Consider the following 25,596-nt stretch of genomic DNA (forward strand, 5'->3'; position numbering starts at 1 on the left):
ATTAGCTAAACAGTGAAATATGAATTTTAATTCAGTCCTGCTGCTTTCCTCTCCTCAATAACACATGCTGCATCCCTTTTCTGCATGCCTTCAGGTTGTTTGACTTGTGTCAGGGCTTAGATCCTGTACTATGACTGTGACCACTTTAGAAGATCTTGGAAGATAACTAATGACTGCACTGGTGACACTGCCCAAATTTAGCCCAGAGAAAAAAATGTTGGAGTCCAAATCTCAATGTGGTTGGCAGCTTACCCACACTTAGTACTTCAATGGACAGTGAAAGGCTGGCCAGGCATTGTGTCTGCCTGGGTCTGGAGAGTATCTACTGCCTCTCAAGCCAAGCAGGTGACAGGAAGAAGTGGATGTGCTGCATTTTGAGAAGCTTTTCCACCATTCTTGCTGCCTGCTACTGTTAATTGTTTCCCCGCCATGATCAGTGAATACCAGGCTGATTGTATTTTGGGACTGGGCATGGCTCAGCCAAGATATGTAGACTGCAGAATGCTCTCAAATAACTTAAGAAGCCTGAGTAAGCAGGCTGCTTTTGGAAGGGATATCAGGTGAAGAGACAGTAATGCTTCAAGCTGGGACTTGGACAAGCATCTTTTGCCTTCTCCAGTTCCAATTGCTTCTCTACAATACATTTTGTTCTCCCTCTTGTTTAATGAGCAGAACAAACTGTTGAGTGAGTAAGGAAAAGCTTTTGTGTGAGCCAAAGAAGAAAGCAGGAGGGCATAACAAAACAGTAATTGATAAGTATTCTTACATCAGAGTTGGAGCTGGAAATACTGTATATAGATAAGGCATTTCAAATCATGGGGCACATGCACATGAGGGATGGACAATAATTGCTCGGAAGCAGTTTAGATAAAGATTACTTGATTAATAATTTAGCTTAGCAGGGTGCTTTCTGAGGAAAGATGGGACAGATAAGACATGCATCTGGAGTTTAAAAGAGTGTGAGAGCAGGTTTGATTGAGATCTATAAGATCCTGAGGGGAATTGAATCAGTGGATGTGGAGATGATTCTTCCTCTCATGAGAGAATGTAAAACCAAAGGTCCCCTTGTGAGATAGGGATGAATTATAGTTTGGACCTCTCATTCTCAATGAGGGATATAAACAGAATCTTTGAATAGGTAGACAGATTCTAGATAAGCAAAGGGATGAAAGGTAACTGCCAATACACCAGCAAGCAGCTACAACCAGATCAATTACACTCTTATTCAGCTTTAGAGGCCAAATGGTCCATTCCTATTTCTGATTTGTCTGCCCGAGTGTTTGTACAAAGGCACAGCTGACCTTGGTGGAGTAAGGAATACTTCAATGGATCGGTGAGAGGAATGGATGTGGTGATGGTGACAGGGTGGGAGAGTGACATCATGAATTTTAAATATTTGGGGATTGAAACCTAACTACTTTCAGCAGGAATGACAGGTGAGGGTCTTGAATGGAGATATAATTTGCGGTAGGATATAGTAAGAGTTGAAATTTCCACAGAATGGTGTTAAAAACTGGCAAGGTAGCACAATTTGGAGAAGTCAAAGGAACAAACAAGGTTTTCAGCTGTGGAGGGATGTTTATAGCAGAGAAGGAAACAATGAGATTGAAAGTAAACAGTGTTTGTCATGGTGTGTGCTTACACATAGAGCTCATCTCAGGATTGAGTCGGATCTGAAGTCTTTAACAGTCCAATTCAACCTGAAGCATAGCAAGGAGAATGGAACTAACAGAAAGGATATTCTGTTTGAGTATTCCATCCCTTCTCTTAATTTAAAGCAAATATCTTTAATCCTACCACTGTTTTGCTGCAGAAGACTTTAGTTTATTAAAGAATGGTTAACATCAAGTCATCTGAAGTTAGAGTAGCAGAGGGGTTAAGGATTTAGGTAGAACTAGGTATCATCCATGATGATTCTGCATAAAGGGAATGCATAAGTCATAGAAGGAAGGAGAGTACAAATGCATTCTAAAGGGATTCATTGCATGATATTACTCAGTAGAGAGTACGCTACTTTATATGTTCTGGGAAAAACTGGGAAGATTAAAGTGTAGTGTATGTTAAAACATGGACATGCTGTTCCTTGTGAACTTATTCATATTCTCATACCTGATTGCACAGTGGAGTCAAGGTGGTGTGTCTTCCTTACAACAATGTAATATTGTCACGGTCATTCAGTCTGGCAGTTTGAAGGCTCAATATGCAAATTGTTTAAGTATCTTGCAAATATATTACTGTTGATGGCTATTGGACTAAACTGAACAAAGGAGAGGTAATACAGGAACAGAATGGTTTTGGTCAACCATGCAAAATAATGCAGATTGATATTGTAGCCATATATCATGTTCAGAAGCACAAGTGGGTTTCTTGTGAAGATGTTGATATCTGAGTGGCAGGGCAGAAAGTGAATGTTGCCTGAGAAGAGGCAACAACAGAAAACTATAAATCCATGTTCCAAGCTTCCCTGGTTATGCTCCCCAAATCTTTCTGTTCTACATGATGACTGCATTGGTGCTGCTTCATGCACCCAAGCTGAGCTTGTCAGTTTCATCAACTTTGCCTCCAAATTGCACCCTGCTCCTAAATTCAATTGATCCATTTCTGACATCTTTCTCTTCCTGTCTCCATCTCTGGACATAACTTGTCTATCAATATCTTTTATAAGCCTACCGATTCCCATGGCTATCTTGACTATACCCCCTCCCACCCTGTGTCCTGTAAAAATGCTATTCCCTTTTCTCAGTTCCTTTGTATCCGCTGCATCTACTCTCAGGATGCAGCTTCCCTTTCCTGCACATCAGAGATGTTCTCCTTCTTCAAAGTCTTGGCATTCGCTTCCTCCATTACTGAAACTTTCCGCATTGTCTCCATTTCCTGCACATCTGCGTTCACCCCATTTTCTCACTGCCTTAACAGGGACAGAGTTCCTCTTTCCCTCACCTACCATCCCATAAGCTTCTGCACCCAACACCTCATTCTCCACAACTTCCACCGTCTTCAGTGGGATTCTACCACCAAACACCTACTTTCCACAGTGTTCAGTCCCTCCAGGATTCCCTTGTCCATTCGTCCCTCCTCACTAATCTCCCTCCTGGCACATGTCCTTGTCAGCAACAGAAATGCTACACCTGCCCATTCACTTCATCCATTCAGGGCTCCAAAGGGTCCTTCCCTGTGAGGCAACACTTTGCCTGAAAATCTCTTGGCGTCCTCTACTGTATCCAGTGCTCTGGATGTGGCCTCTCACACTGGTGAGACCTGATGTAGGATGGGGGACTGCTTAGTCAAGCATCTTCGCTCAGGCTGCAAAAAGCAGAACTTCCCGGTGAGCAAGCATTTTAATTCCTATCATCATTCTCATTCCAACATGTTGGTCCATGGCTTCCTGTCCTGCCACAAAGAGGCCACTCTCAGGGTGGAGGTAGCCTCCTACCTGATGGCATGAACATTGATTTCTCCTTCTGGTAATTTCTCCTTTCCGTCCCTCTTCTCTCTTCTTCTATTCCGCACTCTGGACTCCTAACTTTTCTCCTCACCTGCCTATCACCTCCTGCTGGAAACCCTCCTCCTTCCCTTTCTCCCACAGTCTCCTCTTCTCTCCTATCAGATTCCTCCTTCTCCTGTACTTTGCTTTTTTCACATATCATCTCCTATCCTCTTACTTCATCCCCTCCCCCACCCACCTGGCTGCACTTATCACCCTCTAGTTTGTCCTCCTTCACTTTCCCTCAACCTTTTATTCTGGCATGTTCTATTTTCCTTTTCAGTGCTGATGAAGGGTCTTGGCCTGAAACGTCGACTGTTTATTCATTTCCATAGATGCTGCCTGACCTGCTGAGTTCCTCCAGCACTTTGTGTGTGTTGCTCTGGATTTCCAGCACGTGCAGAATCCTTTGTGTTTAATGCTATAAGATATAGGAACAAAACAAGGGCATTCAGCCCATCAAGTGTACTCCTCCATTTGACCACGGCTGATTTATTATTCCCTCTTAACCCCATTCTCCTGCCTTCTCCCCGTAATCTTTGGCATCCTTACTGAAAAACATCTTTCAACCTCTACTTTAAATATAACCAATGACTTGGCCTCTGCAGCCATCTGTAGCAGTGAATTTCATAGATCCACCACCCTCTGGCTAAACAAGTCCCTCCTCATCTCCATTCAAAAGGGATGTCCTTTTATTCTGAGGATGTGGCTTCTGGACCTAAATTCCCCCACTACTAGAAAAATCCTCTCCACCCACTCTATCCCGGCCTTTCAATATTCAGTAGGCTTCAATGAAATCTTGCCCCCCCCCAACCTCATCCCCTAAACTCCATGTCATTAACTGTCCTCATGCATTAACCCTTTCATTCTCGGGATCATTCTCGCGAATCTCCTCTGGACCCTCTGCAGTGCTAGCGGGTCCTTAGCTGTTCACAATACTCTAAATGTGGTCTGACTAATGCCTTGTAATGCTGAGATTTTATATCTTTGCTTTTATGTTCTAGTCCTCTTTAAATGAACCCTATCATTGCATTTACATTCTGCCTATTGACTCAGTCTGCAAGTTAGCTTTTAAGGAATCTTTACACCTCTAATTCCTGAATTCTCTCCCCATTTAGAGAATAGTCTATGCCTTTATTCCTTCTACCAAAGTGCATGACCAAACACTTCTCTACACTATATTCCATCTGCTCATTCTCTCAACCTATCCAAGTCCTTTCTCAGACTCCCTGTTTTATCAGTACAACCAGTCCTTCCACCTGTCATTATATCATCTTCAAACTTGGCCACAAAGTGCGGTATCCTGAAGACAGGGGTTGGGGGTGGGGACAGTATCTGTAAAGCATTTACAATGCCAATTAACATGAACAGATGGAGGGCTTAGTAATCAGCACTGTGTAGAAAATATGGTTGAAGAATTTGCTGCAAATCATAATAAAGTGGCAGTCTCATTTCTCTCACAATCTTCTTACCATGGCATCCTAAATTTCTAGGTTCCTTTCTCATTAAGTGATAAGCACGTTGATCAGGAATCACACTAATTTGAGTACCGTAAACAAACAGAAATAGACAGGCCACTTCTGGTGACTGATAATAAAGGGGTAATCTGACAAATATATTCTCCCTCCCTAATTCCTACCTTGTCAATTCCAATGGTCAAAAGCAAAATTATTTGATCCAGTGAGCACACAGCATGCAACTGCTTTGCAGTAGATACTTTGCCATATGCTGTGGAATACTCAGCTCATACACGGTGGTTTTGTACATTCTAAAGTTAATGCAGAATTGCAAGAGTGCTACATGTTCACTGCTCTGCTCCCCTGATTTTTATGAGGGAGCTCTAGACAGACCTAATTCAGCCGACTACTGCCAGCGTTAAACTATTTCAAAAGCCCCTCAGAAAGTTTTGGCTGCCTGTGATAAGCCACCACTTTTCTTCATTCTTTTTAAGTATCTGCAGCTGCAACTCATGTCTAGCTAGACAACTGGGACCAAGGTGTGGTAGGATTGAGTAAATGGTGGTAGACAGGGGATACACATCACATGGTACCTCTGATTAATAGACATGAATCTCAAATGTGAGTTTCTGCTGAGAAATAATAATTTTCATATTTCTTCAATACTTCAGGATATCACAGTTTTAGAATGTACAATAAGAATCAGACCTTTGCTGGAAAATGTAAGTGCTGGACAGGCAAACGATATACGAAGGAATCTCAGTGTACAGATTCATGTAAGCCGCATGTTTGGAAAGCAAACACATGTTGGTCTTTATGGCAAAGTGGTTGGAGTAGAAAAGTAACGATGTCTTGCTGTGATTGAACAACAGCTTCGCGGGAGCACAATTGGTGACTGCAGTTTTGATCTCTGTATCTAGAAAAGTGAGTGTTTGTGTGGAATCAGTTCAGCACACATTGGTTGCAGAAGTGCATGGTCTTTCCGTTAAGGAAAGACAGACTACAACTGCCCTTTACTCATTAGAATTCAGCTGATCTGAACAAAATACACCACATTAATAGAGGGACTGACAAGGTAATTAGCAAGTGGCAATTTCTTCTGGTTGATGAGACTAAAAGCAGAGCGTGTGGTCTCAGGATTAAGGGAACTCTGCATTATAAACAGATGTTTTTATGCAGAAGCTTGTAAAACTTTTAGGAAGAAGGCTGAGAATATTAAATCTGGATGTTAAGTAAATAAGAGGATGTGACCCACAGAACCGGATTAACCGTGAATTTACCGAATGAAAGAGCAGGCCCAAGGCGCCACCCAGTATCTACTTCTGTTTCTATTTCCCAAGATGTTCCTTTTGTGTGCGTAAGAGTTACTGGATAGGAAATTGTGCCTGCGAAATTTTCTTCTAGCATGAGTCAGTATCACCAGTCAGAAGGGAAAAATAAACTGGAGTGTAAAAATAACCAACATTAATAAGGTGCTAATGGAGTTTTCAAATAATGTTTACAAGAAAACTGGTGCTGCATTTAATATTTTGAAATCCTACATCTCATTAAAAGGCCAAACATTGAAAAATGGTGACAATCTCCTAAATGGAAATGCTTTCACCAATTGTACACCTGTAATGGAATGTCACCCACCTTATAGCAGTTCATCAAAACTACAATATCCTCAGTGCATTTTTGACAATGACAACAAATGAAAAGAAAACAGGATACAGGAAACCTATGATGGAAAACAGAAAATGACAAACCAAGCACTAGAGCAGGCAGCATCTGTGCCAACTGATATCAGAAGGATATAACCTGATTTGTCATCTGGCCTGATACTGTATCCTTCATCATCAACTTCGGGGGAATTCTGAAAATCAGACAAGTAACAGAATGAAAAGTTAGGAAGCTATTTAACCGTTAGTGATTTCCTACAGCTTCATCCACGGACACATTTTGTTCATTATTTAAAATAGGAAAGCAAAGCAGCTGCTACACTGCCATGCCTGGTTCATAAATAGATGACAGTAGAGCAGATTCTCAGGCCCTTGCTTGATACTCTCACAGGATGTGGGCATTGCTGCTGATGTCAACAGAGAAGGCCCTTTACTAATTTTCCTTGAGAGGGTGTGATGAGATGCCTTCTTGGATTGCTGTACTGCTTGAAACGAACGGTCTCCCACGACGCATCGGGAGGGAGATAAATGATGATGGTACTCATGCATTTCCAGGTCAGTGAGTTATGTAATGTGAAGGGGAGTTTGCTGATAATGCTATGCCTGGTGTTCTTAGCAGCGTAAGTCACACACTGGGAAGATTCCTAGATTCCCTACCCAGCCCTACCACCCCCTCAGTATGTTCAATTTAATTGAAATTCTAATTGAGACTACACTTCCAAAACTTTTGCAATTATTTCAAGCTGTAGAGTTAGGTTATCAGTTACAACTTGTAATTCGTAAAATAATTTACCAGTACTGTTTATGAGATGTTAAGAAATGGCTAAGTGTACTGGAAAGATCACTGGGCAGGATAATACTTAAGCTGAAGATTTGTATTCTAGAATGAGCCTTGTTTCAACATGAATTTTCTATCTGAGTGTGTGAAAAATTACACAGGTATATCTAGTTGACAAAACCAGAACAAATCTAAGCTACACTCACAACACGCTGGAGGAACTCAGCAGGTCAGGCAGCATTCGTGGAAAAGATCGGTCGATGTTTCGGGCCGGAACCCTTTGTCAGGACTGCAGGGGGAAGGGGCAGAGGCCCTATAAAGAAGGTGGGGGGAGGGTGGGAAGGAGAAGGCTGGTAGGTTCCAGGAGAAAAACCAGTAAGGGGAAAGATAAAGGGTTGGGGGAAGGGAGGTGATAGGCAGGAAAGGTGTAGAAAGGATAGGGGAAAACACAGTGGGTAGTAGAAGGAGGCGGAATCAAGAGGGAGGTGGTAGGCAGCTGGGGGAGGGGGCAGAGTGATATAGGGATAGGGGAAGGGAGGGGGAGGGAATTACCGGAAGTTGGAGAATTCTATGTTCATATCAAGGCAACACCTCATATACCGTCTAGGTAGTCTCCAGCCCCTTTGTATGAACATAGAATTCTCCAATTTCCGGTAATTCCCTCCCCCTCCCTTCCCCTATCCCTATGTCACTCTGCCCCCTCCCCCAGCTGCCTACCACCTCCCTCTTGGTTCCGCCTCCTTCTACTACCCATTGTGTTTTCCCCTATTCTTTCTTCACCTTTCCTGCCTATCACCTCCCTGCCTTCCTTCCCCCACCCCTTTATCTTTCCCCTTACTGGTTCTTCACTGGGAACCTACCAGCCTTCTCCTTCCCACCCTCCCCCCACCTTCTTTATAGGGCCTCTGCCTCTTCCTTCTGCAGTCCTGACGAAGGGTTCCGGCCCGAAACGTCGACCGATCTTTTCCACAGATGCTGCCCGATCTGCTGAGTTCCTCCAGCGTGTTATGAGTGTTGCTTTGACCCCAGCATCTGCGGATTATTTTGTGTTTACAAATCTAAACTAGGTAATTGCTGCCCCATCTATCAATTTAGATTGTTCTCTTCTCCTTTTGTGTTGGCCCAGCCTCTCCCTATATACATCTTCTTAACAGTATCCTGTGGTAGCCAGCTGCACACTCTCACCACTCATTCAATCAAGACACTTCCTTTGAATTCCCTACTGGATATTTCCTTAGATTAATGGCTTCTCCTTACAACCATTCCATGAACAGGGAACAAAAACCCTCTCTATCTACATTCTATCAATTTTTTTTCACAATTTTAAAGATGTTGATTTGTCACCCCTGAGGCTCCCATTTCCTGAGAAAAGACAGCTCATCTATTCATCCTTTCTTGATACGCATTTCCTCCTATTCTTTGCAATATCCTTGTAAATCTTCTCTGTACCTCCCCTGTGTCTCTACCCTTTCAATTATTTGCCAACCAGAACTCAGTACAGTAGTCCTAGTGTGGTTTAATCAATGTTAAATCCAGGTTTTGTGTCTCCTATACTTTGTAAATCTATCCTTCTTTATATAAATTCTTTGATTTGGTCTACGTTTATAATTGTCTTGTTAACCTGTGGTGCAACTTACAGTGATTGGTTTATACTCAGAAATCCCTTTGTTTCTCCAACCCAACTGGAGTTGTACTTTCCAACTGATGTGATCTCTCTATTCCTCCCACTAAGAGTACTACCTGGCTTTTATCTTTCTCTCTTTTTAAATCTTTTTATTAGTTTTCAAGTTCATAAACATAATAACAGCAGTGATATAAAGAGATTGGAATTACATTATTGATAATAAACATATACAAGAGAAATTACAAATAATACAAGTGTAATAAACTTCCAAACTCTAGCTATAATTGATCACGAAGAGAAAAAAAATAAAAAGAAAAAAAATCACAAGGAACCCCCCCGCCCAAAAAACAAAAAAAAAACAAACAGAACAAAACAGGGCTGAACCAATATATTAAATTGAATACATTCATTCATGTCGTCAACTCCGCTCCTCTATTCATATATTCTAAGTTAATAAAAGGATTACCTGGCATTTATCTGTGTTAAACATTAATTGCTAATTACTTGAAACATTTTGAACACTTTTCTGTATTTCCTTGCAATTTCCTAGGTACCTATTCTTTCCCCACAATTTAGTATTATCTGCAATTTAGAAAATATATCTTTTATTCCAAAGTTTAAGTTGCAAATTGTAGATTGTAAACAGCAGAGCACCCAGCAAAATGTCTTGTGGAATCTCACTAACTATAGTTTTCCACTGTGATTGCTACCCATTACTCCTGCTCTCAGTTTTCTATCTTTAAACCAGATGGAAATCCATCAGACATTAAGCAGGCTGATCTTATAATAACCTCAACATGTTTTAACCTCCTTCCTAACCATGTTAACAGCCAGCCAGTCCTCCAGGTCAACACCTTTTACAAACAATTGATTAAATTTGTACAGTAATGATCTTCTTTTTCCCCTTTCCTGGATTCTTTTAAAATATGTGGTTGCAATCCATCTGGGCTGGGAGTTTTATCTTATTTCATTTTAATTAGTCAGCTTAACATATCCGCTTATCTTTTTTATATGCAATTATCCCATCATAATTTCTAAACATGAAAAATGAAATAACATTAGTCTAAATGTCTGAAGAAAAAAAATGTACCACAACAACTTTTCCTGTATAAATTATCTGGTGACTTCTCTGTTACCCTTGTTAAATAACAGGTCTAAATTCTACTGCAAAACAGAATTAAGGCTGCACAGCTCCATTCAAAGCAGCAAGATCACTGCCAGGAAAAAAAATGGAAAGAAAAAGAGAAATTTGTTTTATTAGTGGGTAATGGAGGCAAATCTATGCACTGGTGATAAAAATCTGTATCTTACCCCATAAGCCATTTCTTCCTGGATATTACATTTTTATAACACTTTTTAATATAAGTTGCCAAGAACTCAATGTATTATAAATTGTAAACTTTTGGCATTGAGCTTTCTCTCGGCAGTTTTTATTTCAGTCAGGTTTGATATTTTATTTCATAATTATTCTGGCCATGTCTCTGAAAGTTCTATTTAAAAAAAGACTTGAATACTGCATTCTCTAATGCTGCACTCCTAGGGGAATCATAACCAGACATTTTTGCTGAAGACAAACATCCTTTCCTTCTGCTTCAGCACTCTCTGCAGGATTCACAATCTGGAGATCCCCACTACATCTTTGCCCTAACAGAGCAATGTAAATCAACAGTAACTAACTTGCAAATATCGGATTGCCCTAATACAGATGGAGACTTCCTTCCTGCTGCTAAACATGGGAACCTCTATTTGTGTTAAACACATGTTTTGAACTGCATGTTGAAACATCACTCATGACATTAATGAATGCAGTTTAATTTTTATTCATTTGTTTAGAACAGATTATAAAAATGTGAAGGAGATTCTCATTTTATTTTGATGATGATTTTGAGGCCTTCTACTAATATATATTTTTGGCTTACAGCTGAAATCCTTAATGTACTGAATTTCTTTATTCATTTTTTTATTTAACTTACAGTAGTTTTTACATCTTGCATTGCACTGCTGCCATGAAACAACAAATTCTACAAAATGTCAGTGGTAATAAACCTGATTCAGATTTTTTTCTATTGCTCCATGTTTGAAATCTCTTATTCGATTTGACTTCCTGAATGCTGACAGCTATTCATGTCATGTCAACATATTTGAAAACGATTCCCTTTTACTATTGACCTACAAAATCAAAATTAATGGCTACAAGCTCTTTTGAAAGGTAATTACATATTTGTTTGAGAAAGAATCACATTAATGGACATGGAGACTGAGCAGGAGAGTAGAATTAGATCAATTGATTTATATCAGTGAAAAACAGTATAACAGATTTGTATTAATTGCCGGTTTCAATGATAATAATATTGAATTATTCTATCAGAAGGAAATGAAGAAAATAGAGAAAAATTTGTTTTCCTTCTGTCAAGCTTGGGACACAAATATGAAATTCATGTGATAATTACAGAGCTTTCTATCTACTACTGCAAGAGCTTTTAATGTGTACCTACCACTTATGTGAGAAATTTCCTGGTATAAACATTGTTGCTTACGTATGCAGTTGTACATCAGGAAAAGAATATGATTGCTCTATTTCAGTTTCTATCTGTTAGAATCATTCAATATTATAACACATAATAGGCAGTTTATACCCTCAGCTGACTAATTTTACTCTCCTGCATGCTTAGCACGAGAGGGGACAGTTTTAAGGTGCTTGGACGTAGGTGCAGAGGAGATGTCAGTGTTACGTATTTTACACAGAGAGTGGTGAGTGTGTGGAACGGGCTGTCGGCGACAGTGGTGGAGACGGATATGACAGCGTCTTTTAAGAGACTCCTGGACAGGTACATGGAGCTCAGAAAAATAGAGGGCTACGGGTAATCCTAGGTAATTTCTAGGTAGGGACATGTTAGCCACAGCTTTGTGGGCCGAAGGGCCTGTATTGTGCTGTAGGTTTTCTATGTTTCTATGCACATTTTGGAATCTATAAATGTGAAAACCTTAAATGGGACAGATAAGTTGGAGACATGCCTTTGCATACAATTATTCTTAAATATTTGGCTGTCTCTCTGAAATGCACTGGCTCTACCAGTTTAATAATTTAAATGCACTCTTTATATCTTTGCTTTCCCGTACATGGTGACATCATCCCTATGTCCCCATCCTCAATCAATCCATTCCCTTCACTCAGTTTACAGGAAATTTATTCTGAATTCTTATTTGACGTCCCACACTGCACCATAAAAGTTGTTCTTTTCAAGAAATGCTGATATGAACAAGCTCTTTCCCACTCTTTACAGTGTTTTTGGTAATGAGATAGTTAATCAGATTAGTTGAAAGTATAATATTTACATAGTGCTTTTGGTTTGGTTTGTTTCAGTATGTTGCCAGGTTTTAACCTTTAAGCAAGGAAGCATGATTCTTAAATAGTAATAACTTAATTTAGTTGCAAGTGGATATACTGTACATAGGTAATGACTATTAACACTTTGAACTGAATCCAGCACCTTAGCACAAGTATGAATGTAAAATGACCAACTGCACAATGAGAAATGTTAACTGGAAGCATGTCATTGCAAACCCATTCACAGGTTTCAGAGAAATTGTGGCCAATGATATTCATAGAAACTTCTGGGTGAGACATATTGAGGTAGAAATTAATTGCTTACTTTATCTATGTTGTAGATATCAATGACTGACACTGAAATCCACCTCCTTCAACTTCAAATGCAGTAGGTTAAAAGATCGGCACTTCACGACCCAAAGGGCCTGCACTGTGCTGAACTGTTCTATGTTCTATAAGAAATGGATCCAATTCCCTGAAATGTAGTTCATCCCATTTATATTATCATTTCAATTTCTCAATATCCTGTTGATTGGAGTTGGTTTGAAATGTTTAGATTTAATCTAGTTTTGAGTGGTACAGATGAAAGAGAAAAATTAAACTCAATGGAATAGAAATTATCATGTCATAGAATGTTACATTACAGAGAAAAAAAACATTTGATGCACTCTGCGTAGCTCTTTGGAAGAGCCACACAATTAGTTCTACTTTGTTCTTTCCTTATGATCCCATAAAAATTATGTTTAAATATTATTAAATTCTTTTTGAAAGTTGTAATTAAAATTGTTTTCACCAATCTGCCAGACTAGAAGCACTTTCAGAAAGGCCAGCATTTCAGATCACAGCAATTCTTCTAACTTTATCTCTGGTTCTTTTGATAATCTGCTTAACTTTAAGATTGTTGATTACCAATCATTGTGCTATTGAAGTGGCTTTTTCTGATTTCATCAAATGGTACAAAGCCTCTTCCAACCATTCCTGCTCTGAGAACAACCTCAGTATTCTGCTATCCATCCAATTGCAGTTCTTCTTCCCTGGTGTTGTCCTCAATAAACCTCTCCTGCATCAAGGTAATGTGTTGTCCTGATCTAAATACTCTTTTGGATGGCACTGAGACCTAAGCAGAGTTTTGTATTCTATTAATAAAATTCTAATCACTTTTATTTTCTTGAACAGCCTTTGTAACTTGTCCTGACAACTTCAGAAATTTACAGATGCAAATCCCTGTTCTCTCTATTCCAGCGACATCTTTAAAAGCATTGTTTTATTAATTTAAAGCTGTAATTGTGGAATCTGTGTTTGTAATTTAATTGTTTGAGTCACATTTTCAATCTAGAAAAACAAGTCCATCATGTTAAGCAACACACAAGAAAGTTGCTGGTGAACATGGCAGGTCAGGCAGCATCTCTAGGAAGAGGTACAGTCGACATTTTGGGCTGAGACCCTTCGTCAGGACGAATGATATCCTGACGAAGGGTCTCGGCCCGAAACGTTGACTGTACCTTTTCCTAGAGATGCTGTCTGACCTGCTGCGTTCATCAGCAAATTTTTTGTGTGTTGCTTGAAATTCCACAATCTGCAGATTTCCTCGTGTTTCCATCATGTTAAATTGCTCTTAGCCTCTTAACTAATCATATTTATTATAAGACCATAAGATACAGGAGCAGAATTAAGCCATTGGGCCCTTTGAGACTGCTCCGCCATTTCATCATGGCTGATCAATTTTCCTCTCAGCCCCAATCTCCTGCCTTCTTCCCATATCCATTCATGTCCTGACCAATCAAGAATCTATCAACTTCTGCCTTGAATATGCATAAAGACTTGGCCTCCACAGCTGCCTGTGGCAAACAATTCCATAGATTCACCACTCTCTGTCTAAAGAACTTCCTTCTCATCTCCATTCTAAAAGGACACCCCTCTATTCTGAGGCTGTGTCCTCTGGTCTTAGACTGTCCTACCATAGAAAACATCCTCTCCACATCCACTCTTTCAAGGCCTTTCACCATTCGATAGGTTTCAATGAATTGTTCTGAATTCTAGTTAATATAGGCCTTAATGATGTCCCTGTCCATAACTTTAATTTTGTAAACAAATTTATTGTGGCATTTTCTTGGAAGCCTTTTACAAGTCCAAGCTGATATCTATCATACACTGGAATGGGATGAAGTGATCAGGCTTTTGATTGAGCAGCAAGTCGTGATCATTACTGAAGCAATAAAGTCAATCGGCCATCAGCACTGGATAGAATTTAGGGACTTTGGAGGGGAACTTGAGGTGGCACTAACTGTAAACTTTCACTATGTTTTGTATACTCAGAGCTTGGGAGATAGGGAGAGGGGTGCAGAGAATTGGATAGTAGCTAATATTCAAAAAAGGGAGAAAAGATAAGTCTAGCAACTGTAGGCAAAGCAGTTAAACACAATGTTGGGAAATATTTAGAAGCATTGATCCAGGACAGGGTCAATAGTCACCTGGGGTAAAATGGCTGAATTAGAGCAAGTAAGCATGGGTTTAAGTATGCTTTTAAAAAAACAACTTAATTTTTTTTGATGAGGTAATAAAATTGATGAGTGAGTGTAACACAGATAATGAGATGTATGTGCACTTCTAGAGGGTTCTTTCAAAGCGTTTGCATTTAGTATATTGGTATGTGTACACTATTAAAATAATAGATGAAATTGCTTTGATATCATGCATGATATGGAATAACCACTGGTTTGATTAATTGAGCCTCAGTTGATACTTCTGCCCATATCCACTAATACAATAGTTAATCATGTTTTAATGTAACCAATTACATGTAAACATTATCTATTGGCTGGAAATCTAAGGAAACACAATAATCAGCTTCATAATAAATAAATATCCTAGTATGCCTCAAGTTGAAGTAAGCCTGGCTGTGGGATTACGTCGTGCTCCTCTGCACCTCCTCTCTACCTCCCAGCCACTCAGTACACAAAAAGTTTTGCAAGTTTACAGTGGTGCCATCTGATCCTGTAGGATTATGGTAATTGTTACAGTAGCTCATTTCTGATAAAATGAAGCTTGTCTAAATGTTGTTAAAAATTAATACTTGCCAGTATTTCCTTAACAATGAGATTCTTGTGAAAAGATTACTGAAAAACTTCAAGTAAAATAAGGTATTCAACAAAAGTATTCTGTACTTAAAATAGAAGAATATTTACACTTACATATCGCTCCCAGTCGATTTCTGCATAAAATCCATTTGGAGCACCATTAGTCTTCTTCTGTTGAAGATTAGAAATAAAAGGATGTTATTGGTGTTTTCTATGCTCCAAAACCTAAACTATTAAAATGGGCAAGAGTGGCAAATCTGTACACTTACAGTGATGATACAGTCTTCCTACACAGCATTTTATATACATATATAAATAACCACAACTTATTTAATGATCATTGGAAGAGTGCCCCAAGCAAGCAAGTGTTCTATCATCCAGTGGTGTAAGGCATTGTCCTTTATGGAGATGGGATCAGTTTATGTCTTTGGAGCAAGTTGGCATGCATTAGCTTATCAAAATAAAATCTTCAGTCTGCCTTTTTATTTCTTGGCTTCGATGCATATACTGCTCTTTCGTGAATGATAAATGTTTCAGACTGCTTGTTGACAAAAGTATTGTGATTCATAGACCATAGGCATATATGTACTAGTGCACTAACAATGACCAAGTCAACTGCTTTAACCAACGTACTATAAACCATTTTAATGTACTAGCAATTTCACAATCTTCTGAAGGACTCAGCAGACATAACTCTCAAACATGCAAGTACAGCATCTTTAAGTGGACAAAGGTACATTCCCATTGCCAGAAGAGAGGGAGGAGGAGGACTCCGAGCCAGACTGAGGTGTCAAACAACTAAAGTTCCTTTACTCAGCATCATTTTAGCAAATGTACAGTCACTGGAGAACAAAACTGAGGGCCTAAGGGCAAGATTACTGTATTGGAGGGAAATGAGGAATTATTGTGTTCTGTGTTTCACAGGGATGTGTCTCACTCTGGACACATCAGATAGGTCAGTAAGAACCAAAGGCTTCTCAATACACAGGATGGACCAGACTGCTGATTTGGGCAAGACAAAAGGTCTGTGTTTCATAATAAACCCTTTGTGGTGTTCAGACATGGCGGTCTTGTCAAACTCTTGTTCCCCTGACCTGGAACATTTAACAATTAAGTGCTGACCATTCTATTTACCAAGAGTTTTCTTCCATGATACTGACCACAGTTTACATACTGCCTAAAGCCAACATTCATCAAGCAATTGAGATTTTGAATGTTGCCATCACGAAACAAGAAACAGTCCACTCCAATGCATTTCGAATCATAGTCAAGGAATTCAGTAAGACTTGTTTGATGAAGAGCCAGATCAGAGGCTTTCAGGTTTGACAACTAAGTAAGATGAGGTACAATCTCCAGAAAGCTATCTAATGTGTAAACTGGCAATTTCAGACCAAACTTGAATCACTGAAGGATGTCCGACAGTTGTGGCAGGGCTTGAATGCTATCAGCTCTTATAAAGTGAAACCAAGCAACATAGGTGACAACAAGGCTTCACTCCCAGGTGAGCTCATTTCCTTCTATGCTCGCTTTGACCATCAAAACATGGAAGCACCTTCATGAACTCCCACAGGCCTCGATGACATTGTGATTTCAGTCTCTAAGGCTGATGTGGGAGCATCTTCAGGAAGGAGAACCCGAGGAAAGCATCGGTCCAGACGGGACACCTGGCTGAGTACTAAAGACCAATGCTAATCAACTGGCTGGAGTGTTCACAGATATCTTTACCCTCTCACTTTTGCATTCTGAGGTATCTACCTGCTGCAAGCAGGCTTCAGTTTACTGGTGCCTAAGACGAGCATGGTAATCTGCCTCCATGACTATCATCCAGTAACACCTGCATCTACTGAGGTGAAGTGTTTTGAGAGTTGGCAGTGAAACATATTAATTCCTGCCTGAGAAGCAGCTTTGATCTGCTCCAGTTTGCCCACCGGCACAACAGAGCCACAACAGATGCCATTTCATTGGCCCTTCACTCAACTCTGGAACATTTGGATAGTAAAGGTGCATTCATCATTTTGCTCTTTATCACTACAGGTTGGCATACAATAATATGATCTCCTCAAAACTAATCAATAAACTTCAAGACCTTGGCTGCAATGTTCCCTTGTGCAATTGGATCCTTAATTTCCTCACTTGCAGATCCCAGTCAGTTTGGATAGGCAACAACATTTCCTCCATAATCTCCATCAGCACAGGTGCACCATAAGGCTGTGTGCTTAGCCCCTTTATACTTGCTTTATACTTATGACTGTGAGGCTAAGCACAGTTCCAATGCATAATCAAGTTTGCTGATGACAGCATTGTCATAGCTGAATCAAAGGAGGGGACAAATCAGCATATGGGAGAGAGATTCAAAATCTGGCTGAGTGGTGCCATGACAACAACCTCTCATTCAGTGACAGCAAGAACCAAGGAGCTGATTATTGACTTCAGGAGCAGGAAACAGAGATCCATGAGCCAGTTGTCATTAGGCTTCAGAGGCGGAGAGTTGTCAGCAACTTTAAATTCCTCAGTGTTATCATGTCAGAGAATCTATCCTATATCCAGCACGTAAGGGCCATAAAAAAAGAAAGCATGACAGTACCTCTACTTTCTTAAAAGTTTTCAAAGATTTGGTATGGCATCTAAAACTCTGACAAACTTCTGTAGATGTGTGGTGGAGAGTATATTGATTGGTTGTGTTACAGCCTGGTATAGAAACATCAATGCTCTTGATATAAATTCCTACAAAAAGTTGTGGATATGTCCCAATTCATCATGGATAAAGCCCTCCCCGCCATTAGACATATCTGCACAGAACTGGGCAGGAAAGCAGCACCCATCATCAAAGACCCCCTCCAACCAGCCCATGCTGTCTTCTCACTGCTGCCATCAGGAAAAATGTGCAGGAGCCACAGAACCATACGACCAGGTTCAGGAATAGTAAGTACCCCTCAACTATACTGAATTTCACTTGCCCCATCACTGAACTGTTCCCACAACCTGAAGTGTGTGTTAATTGATATGAGTCTATAAGATTCTTCATTAACTAGTCTGTATGTACGTATGCAATGGTATGTCTTTCTGGACACTGCCCTTCCAGCAATGATCCTCCAGAGAAGACTGAAATTAGAAGATATGTATGAGGTATCACATATCTGATATGCTTCTTTATATTTTGTGTTCTAGTTGGTAATTATGAACCTGTTCTTCTTTTGCAGTGTGTTCCTTATTAATATTTAAACAATATTTTTCAAGTTCAGCATCATTATAAGGTACAGCATATTTCCAGCTCAGTTTGTCCCCTAGTCAAACAGAATTTGCAATTTAGAGGACGAACAAGTCATGCCAGAGATATAATGAACATTGCAAACATGTCAACGATTTAGTTAAGTACAATAGTTTATCTTTAGAGCGTAGAACTAGTAATAGTAATCTTTTCAGATGTCTGGTAATAGTAATCTTTTCACATTAAAATACCATAGAAATAGCAGCAGTCCCAAAGCAAGTGGTATTTTTTGTTTCCTTACTCATTAATAATTGTGCATTTTTGGTTCACTAATGCCTTCCTTTTCTTTTACAAGCATCCTATATATTTCTACAAGCATCCAAAGCATTTTTATAAATATCCTGTACATTTTTACAAGTTGGTGTCTTTTGCCATGGTTCCTGCTGCTCCCTCTCGATAGAAGCAGGTGCTGAGAAAAAGAAGAGTCAAGATCTTCAGTACAGGACACTAGGTTCTGTCTTAAATCAGCAGAGAAGTGTGCAGATAAGGCTCTCTTTGAAGTAACATTCCGCTATCTTCACATCCAATGCCTTTGCTGTTCAGTTAACCCTAAGAGTATTGCAGATGATGCAAGTGTTAAATAAAACCAGCAAAGCCTGAGCAGATCAGAGGGGAACAGAACCAATATTTCAGGTGGAAGACCTTTCAATGATTGTTCTTAAATGTTAACTTGCTCTGTTCTCTTTCCAAAGATGTTGCTGTATTTTTAATGTAAAGTTCATATTGCAGAACATTTCTGATGGAAGTCTATAGTCTAGGAGCCAACTGGTGCTAAGACCTTGGACTAGATTTTAAGCAGAGCAGCATTCTACCAAAGACAGCCACATTATTAACATTATATTTGTTACAAATATTGGGGGTTGATTATTTAAACAGCACAATAACCAATAATGAAACTGCATACTTACACTTCCATCTCTGTCTGGTGAACCCCTGTATGGAAACAGAGAACATTGTCTTTTAAACAAGAGTTGTCATATTTAAATTCAAATTAATGATGTTTAATATTAATAAAAACTAAGTCATGAATCAGTACCTTTTTAATACATATTAGTATATATCACCACATGCAGCAGTGGATACAAACAATTGCTGACTTCAAGATTGTCGGCTTAGTAATCAACTAGATTTTTGGGCATATATCGTATTAAAAAAAAAGCTGGTGTAGTGACCATTCCATGTCGTCATCTTGAACAACATGTTATTGTAATTAGACTGTAAAACACTGGAGCAGAATTAGGCCACACAGCCCATCCAGTCAACTCTGTCATCATGGCTGATTTATTATCCATTTCAACCCCATTCTCCTGCCTTCTCCCCACAAACCTTGCCACCCTATCTAATCAAGAACCTATCAACCTCTGCTTTAAATATACCCAATAAATTGGCCTCCACGATTGTCTGTAGCAATGAATTCCACAGATTCACTACCCTCTGGCTAAAGAAATTTCTTGTCATCTTTGATTTAAATGAATGTCCATCTGTCCTGAGGCTCTCTGGTCCTACACTCACTCACTATTGGAAAAATCCTCTCCACATCCTCTCTATCTAAGCCTTCCAATATTTGATAGGTTTCAATGAGAGTCTTCCCCTCATTCTTCTAAACTCCAGTGAGCATAGGCCCAGAGCCATCAAAAGCTCCTCAGATGTTAACCCATTCATTTCCAGAATAATTCTCTTTAATCTCTAGTCCTCTCAAAATGCTAACATTGCTTTCCTTACCACCAACTCAACCTGAAAGTTATCATTGTCTGCACAAGGACTCACAAGTCCATTTGCACCTCTGAATTTTGAATTTTCTCCCTGTCTATTCCTTTATCCCTTCTACCAAAGTGCATGACTGAACACTTTCCTACACTATATTCCATCTGCCACTTCTTTGCCCAGCCCACTCCCCCATTCTGTCTATGTCTTTCTGCAGACACTGTGTTCCTCCACACTACCTGCCCTTTCACTTATCTTTGCATCGTCTGCAGACTTGGCCACAAAATTAGCAATTCTATCATCCAAATCGTTGACGTATAGCATGAAAAGAAGCTGTCCCAATACCAACCCCTGTGGAACACCAGCAGCCAATCAGAATAGGTCCTTTTACTCTGACTCTTTGCCTCCTGCCAGTTAGCCAATCCTCTATCCATGCTAATGTTTTTCCTGTAATACCACATGCTCTTATCTTGTTAAGCAGTCTCATATGTGACACCTTGTCAAAGGCCTTCTGAAAATCGAAGTAAGCAACCTCCACTGACTCTCCTTTGTCTATCCTGCCTGTTATTTCCTCAATGAATTGTCACTCAAGATTTCCCGGCTTCAAATCCCACCACTGCCTGTAAGGAGTTTGTACGTTCTCCCTGTGATCACATGGGTTTCCTCCAGGTGCTCCTGGTAGGTAGGTTAGTTGGTCATTGGAAATTGTCCCATGACTAGGCTTGGATTAAATCATGGGATTCCTGGGTGATGTGGCTGGAAGGACCAGAAGGGCCTATTCTATGTTGTATCTTAATAAATATAAATAAAAACCATGCCAACTTTGGTCTACATTATCATGTGACTCCAAATACCTCGAAACCTCATCCTTGATTATGGACTCTAACATTCTCCCAATTACCTATAATTTCCTTTCTTCTTCCTCCCTTCTTAAAGAGTAGAATGACATTTGCAATTTTTCAGTCCTTTGGAAACATTCCAGAATCTTGTGATTCTTGAAAGATCATTACTAATGCCTCCACAATCTCTCAGCTATCTCTTCCAGAACCCTGGAGTGTAGTCCATCTGGTCCAGGCGACTTATCTACCTTCAGACTTTTCAGCTTCCCAAACACCTTCTCCTCAATAATAGCAACTACACTCACTGCTGCACCTGGGCACTCTTGAATTTCTAACATACTGCAAGTGTCTTCCACAGTGAGGATAGATGAAAAATACTTATTAAATTCATTCACTATTTATTGGTCCCTTATTCCTCCTTCTCTAGCATCATTTTCCAGTGGTCCAATATCCACTCTCATCTCTTTTTACATATCTGACAACCCCCATGGCTATTGTAACATTGCCCTTATTGCATTCCTTTTCTACTTCCTTTTGAAATTTATATCCCACATACTGGCTACTGTGCGGGGGCCTGTATACAACTCCCAGCAGGGTCTTTTTACCCTTGAAGTTTTGTAACTCTACCCATACGGATTCTACATCTTCTGATACTATGTCACCTATTTCTAAGGATTTGTTTCACTTTCTATCAATAAAGCCACCACACGCTCTCTGCCTACCTGCCTGTCCTTTTGACACAATGTGTATCCTTGGATGTTAATCTCCCAACTATGATCTTCTTTCAGCCACTAGTCATTGATGTCCACAATGTCCTACTTCCCAATTTCTAACTGCGCTACAAGATCATCTACCTTATTCTGTATACTGCGTGCATTGAAATGTACTACCTTTAGTTCTGTACTAATTGCCCTTTTTGATTTTGTCCCCATGTTACACTGACTGCAATTTTGCCCTATCGTCTGCCAGTCTTTCCTTACAGTTTCACTACACAATGCATCGACTTGTATACCAATTGCATGCATTTGGTATTTGAGCAACGAGGTGATGGAACTTTACTCTGATTTTGGTGGCTGTGGTTTCCACCCACAGGAAGTCTATCTGTACAGTTTCTCACAGGACTTCACATGGCATTACTGAACAGAGAAAAGGTTGGTCAAAGAGATGGTTTCAAGGAACAACCTGGGATAAGAAAGGTATATGGGAAATGTATGAACAGAATTCCAAAGAGGTTTTGCAGTTGAAAGCATAGCTGATAATTACTTGTGATCCTCCTTGGTGGGTAAGACCAGAGCCAGCTAGTGTGGTCTCAACAAGCAAGATGATAGTGGACAGGCAGTGGAATAGGGTGGTGTGTTCATGTGAAAATTTATTGTTGTGGTAGGCATACATAATCCCATTTTATGCCATGAAAATTAGTTGTTTTGTAGCAGCAGCACTGCACACTATAAACATGCCAAACTTACTCTAAGTCAACATAGACTTAACACAAGTTACTCATAACTTATATATGGAGAAAAATAACTAACAAATTAACATAAAGGCAGTAATACATGAGTGTAGTCGACCATCAGTGGTTAACCATGTCAGAGACTGAAAGCGGGTGGATGGTAAAGAGGGACAGAATGCCTCTTTTGTAATCATTATTAATGTGAATCAAACCATGGAAGGGATAGAAACCTAAGTTAAAACAAGAAGTGTGGGCAAATTGCACATTAATTTGGGAGTTTGCAGTATAATTAACTCCGGCCTGGAAAGAAAGAATGAAGATGAGGTGATAGTTCGGATGAGGAAAGAGATCAAGTTCTAATACCTTCTAACAAACACGAGTAGAACTGAAAAGAATCATTCTCAATTTTAGCAAATTCTATTATGTAAGTTAACTGTGAACTACTTTATGAAATCTATGTCAGTTAGCAGGTACAAAGAGACGGCCATCATCACTGTTTTGTGACAGTGCTCCTTTCACACCTCTCTGATAAACAACCATTAAATAAGTGAAACAGATGAAAAGCTCTCTTGTTTTGCCTGTGCAACACTTGTGTTCAATGATCCCACCCACATAACTGGAGAAAATATTGAATAACCTACATATTAATTCTTCACAGAAACCAAGTACCAACCCGAGAGTTTTCTCAGTTTAAGGAGATGTTGCTCTCCAGACAGTACAGCACAAGCTATTTGCTATTCGCACAGACTGGTTAACAATTCACACCCTGCTCCTCTCAGCCCATATTTAGTTCAATTTTCTCAGCTGAATGCAAAGCGACCTGATTACTTTAGTACTGGAAACAAAGTAACATCAGTGCAACCAGTAGGAAGATTGCTCTGCGTAATGGCAGTCCATCACCTCTCTGAAATAACCTTCCTTTGATAATAAGGTTTTCTCTTTCTTTTTGCATTTGCAGAGTTTTTTGAGGGTTTGTTTTGCATATATTGGTTGTTGCCTGCTCTGTTGGGTGTGGTCTTTCATTGATTCAGCTGTGTTTCTTGTATTTACTGTGATTGCTCACAAGAAAAGGTACCTCAAGGTTGTATCTGGTTGCATAAATGTACTTTGATAATAAATTTACTTTGAATTTAACAGGGCACAATGGCCATGATTCAATACTCTTATCATGTGCAGCTGGAGACAGGTGACAGCTGATTCTTAGGTTCAATATGGATGAACGCTGTCCCTTCTGAACTTACTGCACAGATTACTCTTCAATAAAGCAAAACTACTTTCCACTCTCCTCCTGCAACCAGATTTTGGTTAACTTTTATGAACAGATTTTAAAATGAGAACAGGATTTAGAGTCAATTTTAACTGAAGAAAACCTATTCCTGAATTTAATTGGTATTGCTGTATACATCCGACTATATTTTCATGAAGTATAACCACTAGAATAATGTTGTCCTAAAAATAGAATTGCTCTTGGAGAAATCTGTGTAATTAAAACAAGAAATGCTGCACCTGAAAGCAACCTAGTTTATTAAGGACCCCCTCACCCAATACATGCCCTCTTCTCATTGATACTAGTGTTTAAACAAATGTTGCCATGGCCCAGATTGTGCCCTACAGAGATTGCTGTGGTCTGTGTCTTGTCCTGCATGAAGTTGACGTGGTTCACAAAGCACAGAAAAACTATAGACATAGACATAGACATACTTCATTGATCCCGAGGGAAATTGAGTTTCGTTACAGCTGTACCAACGAAGAATGGAGCATAAATATAGCAATACAAAAACCACAAACAATCAAACAACAATATGCAAACTATGCCAGATGGAAATAAGTCCAGGACCAGCCTATTGGCTCAGGGTGTCTGACCCTCCATGGGAGGAGCTGTAAAGTTTGATGGTCACAGGCAGGAACAACCTCCCATGACGGCCAGTGTTGTATCTTGGTGGAATATGGCTGGAGTCCAACAGCAAAAAGTTCAATAACCAGGCTACAAACACATTCCTCAATCATAATATGAGCAGGATTGCACCATCCGTTGTTAACCAGAACAGCAAGCCCCCAACTCCTTTACGCTTACTGCTCTCAGGAAGTGTGTTGATAAAAAAAAAATGATTCTGCAATGTGTGTTGCTATGTTTTGAAACTCCAAGATCTAAAAATTATTTGGAAAGAAAACAAGGGAGCCAGGAGACAACTCGTGTATTAGAAGTTTTACTTTAATTGAGGTGCGCATGCCTTACGTGGTAGCATTATGACATATGCAATTCATGTGTTTTTACATATAAGCTGTAATGAATTATTTAAACAAACAAGATGCTCAATTAAACAATATGATTACAATATTACTCAAATATTACTGAAATATTAAATGCACTCCTCCCTCCTTAGCTATAAACTCCAACTCAATATAGAATGCATCTCAACTTAAGTATATAGTATACTATAAAGTACAATTATTATACAGACATCCATAGCATAGCAAATTTTAAATTGTCTCATTCAGGTCTAAAGATATAATTGTTGTGGAAGATTTCTTACTCTTGTGGGATAATGTCTTTCCAGCTAAGCGGGATCAATCTGCTTGGCAGGTGAGACCTATGGATGTGAAACAATCTCGGGCCCTGGGGGCTCCTCTGTGGTGATTGCAGGGGTTAACTCTCATGGCAGTGATTCTGACAGCTCTGGACATCTTTCTTCTGGATGTATTGGCATCTTGAGCCGTGCATGGCAAGCTTCAAAGGACGATGTGCATCACACTGTGTGAGAACCGTGTCTGACATCACTATTTCCTTTAACTTTTGGTAAGGACACCTCACGCTGCTTTGTTCATTGCCATTTCTTCCCAGTCTGTCGTAATGAGTTCAAGGGTTAGAGAACAGTGGCCAGGTTTGGCAGGAATCTGTTATAATAATTGACAAAACCTAAAAAGG

General features: G+C 39.6%; 1 protein-coding gene across 3 annotated transcripts in view; it reads right to left on the bottom strand.

Annotated features, from left to right (window-relative positions):
- Nucleotides 1-25,596, bottom strand: part of sgip1a (SH3GL interacting endocytic adaptor 1a) — a 177,823-nt gene that overhangs the window by 77,634 nt on the left and 74,593 nt on the right. For all 3 annotated transcript variants that reach the window (XM_072273874.1, XM_072273872.1, XM_072273873.1), the window contains 3 exons: nucleotides 19,586-19,610; nucleotides 15,524-15,580; nucleotides 6,739-6,796 (listed from right to left, as the gene is read on the bottom strand). In XM_072273874.1, coding sequence (XP_072129975.1) covers nucleotides 6,739-6,796; nucleotides 15,524-15,580; nucleotides 19,586-19,610 — 140 coding nt within the window. The remainder of the gene's footprint in view (nucleotides 1-6,738; nucleotides 6,797-15,523; nucleotides 15,581-19,585; nucleotides 19,611-25,596) is intronic.

The sequence above is a fragment of the Mobula birostris genome, chromosome 12, assembly GCF_030028105.1.
Source record: "Mobula birostris isolate sMobBir1 chromosome 12, sMobBir1.hap1, whole genome shotgun sequence".
NCBI lineage: Eukaryota > Metazoa > Chordata > Chondrichthyes > Myliobatiformes > Myliobatidae > Mobula > Mobula birostris.